Source organism: Quercus robur, chromosome 3 (assembly GCF_932294415.1).
Source record: "Quercus robur chromosome 3, dhQueRobu3.1, whole genome shotgun sequence".
Classification (NCBI taxonomy): domain Eukaryota; kingdom Viridiplantae; phylum Streptophyta; class Magnoliopsida; order Fagales; family Fagaceae; genus Quercus; species Quercus robur.
Window position 1 is genome coordinate 59,190,055 of NC_065536.1, and position 5,015 is coordinate 59,195,069.

Genomic DNA, 5,015 nt, shown 5'->3' on the forward strand with positions numbered 1-5,015 from the left:
AACGTATTGCGTTGTAGGGAGGGCAATGTGGATGGCAACAGTGTCGCTCGTATGTTTTCACCTAGTAGAGAAACATACACTGGATCGTGTCGTTTGTCAGTTTGGGATGGTTCAAGAAATTCTCCAACCTGTTAATACTGATGTAGTGCTTCATGGGATTGATTTGAGGGGGAAGGTCAGTGTCTCTTGAGATGGGAGTGTATAACCTCCCATTGAATAGCCTCTCATTGTAGTGCATCCATCATCTAGGGCTGTAAATTGTAAAGCTGTAGTTGTTTGTTGCACCTCCTCGGCATCAACTTCTGCAAGTGGCTCCGAACTTAGGTACAACTCAGTAGCATTTACTTGGGACATTTTATGGATCCTATTAAACATGATCTTTACATGTTTGTCTTCTTTGATCACCATGTACTTGTAATTTATCTGTTCATGAAAGACTTCTTGTGGGTAACGGTAAATAATCTTTATGTCATAACAAGCAGGGTTCAAATTCAATTCTTCCATAATTTTCATCTTCAAATCATTCAACATCTTCAACTTATGACATATCATCATATAATAGCACTGGATACCTGGCCCTTTAAATGGGAATCCGTCAATCTCGTTAGGATTGACAAAGGGTCCACCGTAGTATATATTTTTATCAATCATCTTCAGTTGTGATTGTGAACCTATTAGAATCAAGTGTAATATGTTAGTGACATATCTTATCTCTTTCATTTAACATCAATTACAAAACCTTTTATCTACTCAAAGTACAAAAATTACAACTTGTTACATCATATGCATATACAAACACACCCCACATTTACATATACTCACCCCACATCACATACAAACACACTCAATCATTATCATTTCATACTCAAACAAAAAAAATAAACTAAAGACAAAACTCACCCCATTACAAAATTTTAAATCATTCTAACAAAAAAATAAAGAAAAATATCAAACCAAAAAAAAAAAGTCATGATACATACCCATGATAAAAACCTAACAATACAAAAATATCTTAAATATTTTTTACTTTTTATAAAAAACCTAGCAAATATATCCACTAACAACTACATATATATGAACCTAGCAAAATATATACATATAAAAACCTAGCAAATATATACACTAACAACTGGAGAGAGTAAGTGTTATAAAAACCTTACCTGACATGAGAATGTATAAATGTGAGTGTTAGGATTGTATGAGTGAGAGAGAGTATAAGAGTGAAGAGAGGTTTTCTTCACTAAATACCCTGAGAGACCTACAACAGAGAGAGTTGAGATCTGAATGTGATTTATGAAGAATAGGGACCCAAAAAAATCCACTTGGATTAATATCCACCACAGTTTACAAATCGAGTCTCTAAGGCTCGATTTTGCTTTTTGGAAATTGAGTTTCTAAGACTTGATTTCTAGGTGGATTCCATGTGGATAAATCACATCATTCTCAGAACACAAAACTCGAGGCTCTAAGGGTCAATATGGAACTCGAGCCTCTAAGAGTCGAGTTTCAGGTGGACTCCACGTGGAAATAAGCCAAATCAGAATAAGGAAATCGAGCCTTTGAGGCTCGAGTTTTGAGGGGTAAATCGAGTCTTTGGAATTCGAGATGCTAGTTTAATATATAGTTTCAAAACTTTGCCAACTAACTATATAGTTTAGGGATTGGTGTCAAATGGCAATTTTTCCCTGATATATGTGACTTTACTTTTGTGTATTACGATGTACGATTGGTTCTAAATGACGCCGTTAGATATCATTTATGTAGTAGATTTCTTTCCTTGATTGTACAATGTTTTTTGAAAATTTCATGTAGATTGAATAACAAAATTTGTTATTATAACTCATTTTTAATCATGAATGTTAATAGATGGAAGATGATATTCTAATTAAATCTCTAATTTTGTATATTAAAGTAAAAATTATTGTGAAATTTAGTCCAAAATCAATTATAGATTAGTTTAAGATTTAAAATAGTTAAGTTTCATTTGAGGAAAATTATAAAATACTTTGTGATTTAAAGTTACAGTTTTTCTTATTTTTAAGTGTGTGTATACTATGTGTACATTATCTAGACATTTCCCAAAGCAAATATCTTGAACAATGTATCTAATAAGGAACAAAAACATCATCAACAAAATAAAAAAGCTGTGTACTTAAAAAAATTCAAAAAGTTGAACTTAATTTAACTCAACCAAGTGGAAAGTCCAAAACATTGTGCTGTAAGTCTTTCTTTCTTTTCTTTCTTTTTTGTTGGTGAATTATTGTAGCGTAGCCTGTGTTACTTCAAGAGCCCTCCAAATCACCTAAATAACTTCAAATATTTTGTATCCTTAACACTATATAAACTCAAATTATGCTGCCGAATTCAATTAAAATTTAAGATAAAAGATGAAAAATGAAACAAACACTATATAAGAATAACATTAAAAAAAAAAAAATGTGTATCCAACAATCGTATATACAAATCACTGCACTAATGTATCACATCCGTATACACAGACAAATAAAACAAAAAACAAAAAAAATCAATGGGCGAATCAAACTATCACCACATAAATAAATTTTAAAAAAACAATAAAATAATATAAAATGGTATATTCCTAAAAACTAAAAACAACTAAAAAACCAAATCCAACGGCCAAAAACGATCTAAGGCCCCACATAGAGATCGAAATCAAGGCCTCACCACCATCACTAGTTTCTCGACTAGCAGACGTCGTGGCCGAACCGTTGTAACTCGGGTTCGCTCCGTACAGGTACTGAATTCCCTCAACATCATCGGTGGCAAGCTCAACCTTCTTAGTCCTCGACGGGATCGAAGGGTACATAATCGATTCCACCACAGATGAATGTCCGAGCCCAAGCAAATGCCCAATCTCGTGCACAGCCACCGACTCGAGATCGATCGCCGTGTTCGACGAGGACTTCGTGACGTCGCCGGAGACAACCCAGCTTTCGGCGCCGTCTAAATGGAACCGACCGTTCGGCGGCGAAAACGCGTGGGCCAGTGTTCCTAAGACCCCGTCGAACGGTTCTCCATCGCCGTGGTCTCCGTTGTAAAACCCAATCTTAATGTCCGCTGAGTACGCCGAGGTCGTCATCGTGAACGTCAACGGCGTTACAGTAGACCAACGATCGAACGCGCGTGTGAACACGCTCTTGACCTCGTCGGAGAGGTTGTTATCTGGGTTGAACGCGTAGGTTAGGTCGCGCTTGCTTTGAGGCCAGCGGGGTTCGCCGGGAAAAAGCGTGTAGTGAGAGACGGTGTGGAAGCGCGTGGAGGAGGTGTTCGATTTTCCCGAGTTCATGGTCGAGGTACCGTTGACGATGTCGGCGACGCCGCATCTGGGTCTTACGATTTGCTGTACGGTGAAATCGTCGAGCTCGCCGGTGACGTTAAGGTTGAAGTTTTTCTGGTAAGTCTCGAGAGCTGACTTGAGTGATTCGTCGAAATCGTCGGTGAAGTTCGACGCGTTGTTGATGTAACCGAAGTACTGGAAGTACTTCTTGAGGATGGACAAGCCGTCGACTTTTTCGCCGGCGTGGCAGCCGGAGAGGTTGCGGAACGAGTCCCAGTTGCATTGAGTGGAATTCAGCAATGGCGGAATTGAAGTTTCATTGGGAAAGAAGTGAGCTGAAATTGGAATTGGAGTATACAAAAGAGAAAGAGAAAGCACCAACAATGCTACGTAGATCAATCTCATGGTTTTTATTTACTTGTTATTTTCAGAAAAAAGAGTAGAATTTGGGGTTTTTATAAGATAGATAGATGATTGTTGTTGTTGTTGGTGTGGGCGGCTTGGTTGCGTGGGCGTTGAAAAGTTCATGAACTACAAATTTCAAAGAGGTCATGGTCAATGTATTTAATTTGTTGTATTGTATAATATTTCGTGTTGAAACTTTTTACTTTGAAGTTTGAAGTATGAACGGCTTCGTGGTAGTTCCGTGGTGTTATGTTATATGTGACTTTGTTTCTGTATTATATTTGACTTTATTTTTGTGTACTAAGACGTACGACTGGATCTAAACGACATCGTTAGGTATCATTTATGCTACTTTCTCAAAAAAAAAAGAAAAAAAGAAAAAAAAAGTATATATATATATATATATCATTTATGTAGTAAATTTTTTTCCTTGATAGTAACATGTATTTTGATTTTTTTTTTTTTTTTTTGTAAATTAAATAACATATTTTGTTATTATAACTTATAAGTAGGGTGCAATGGATTCAAGTTGGATGGATATTTTAAACCTAACCTGAGTTTGTCAGATTTATAAAGAACATTTTTAATCATGAATTTTAAAAAATAGGAGATGATATTGTAATTAAATCTTTAATTTTGTATATTAAAATAAAAATTATTGTGAAATTTAGTAAAAAAAATCAATTATAGATGATTTTTGAGATTTAAAATAGCTAAGTTTCATTTTAAGAAAACTATAACACACTTCGAGGATACAATAAATACGTAATCTCTTATTTCATATGAATAATGGGTTTCATCATAAGTTTAATTAATTGGACTTACTATTATGTGAGATGAAAAAGTACACATATATAAGGGGATAGATCTTAATTGGAAAGGACATAAAAAATAATATGATACTTTCTTCTTATTGCTTCTCTCTTACTTCCCTTCTTCATATTCTTCTCTGGGAGGCCTAGTTCCCTTAAAAACTACCTGCATTGTCTCTCAATTCTTGATAAAATTACCTGATTCTTTCATGTTAGCTCTTATGAATGGAAAACTCATGTGACTAAGAAGACCCACAAACTGAGTCTAGCCACTGCCAACTGGTCTCATAATGGTCATGATTTTTTTTTTTTTTTTTTGAATATAAAAGCTAATGGAAGTTGGTCATAAGGGTCAATTTGACAGATATGAAAACATAAGGAAGTTACAAGGAAGAATTGAAACCCTGAAAGATGTTTTTGCAACTGGCCAAACCACAAGGATTTATTTTTTATTTTTTATTTATTTTTTGAGGAACGGCCAAACCACAAGGATTATTTTT

At 35.1% G+C, this 5,015-nt stretch overlaps 1 protein-coding gene across 1 annotated transcript; it reads right to left on the reverse strand.

Moving 5' to 3' along the window:
- Window positions 1-2,395: 2,395 nt before the first annotated feature.
- On the reverse strand, window positions 2,396-3,847 carry LOC126718614 (metalloendoproteinase 2-MMP). The gene has a single exon (XM_050420915.1). It carries the CDS (start codon window positions 3,701-3,703, stop codon window positions 2,600-2,602), a length of 1,104 nt encoding a protein of 367 aa, XP_050276872.1. The 5' UTR covers window positions 3,704-3,847; the 3' UTR covers window positions 2,396-2,599.
- Window positions 3,848-5,015: the final 1,168 nt, after the last annotated feature.

Coding starts and splice junctions, on each gene's coding strand:
- LOC126718614 (XM_050420915.1), bottom strand. CDS start 3,703: ATGAGATTGATCTACGTAGCATTGTTGGTGCTTTCTCTTTCTCTTTTG.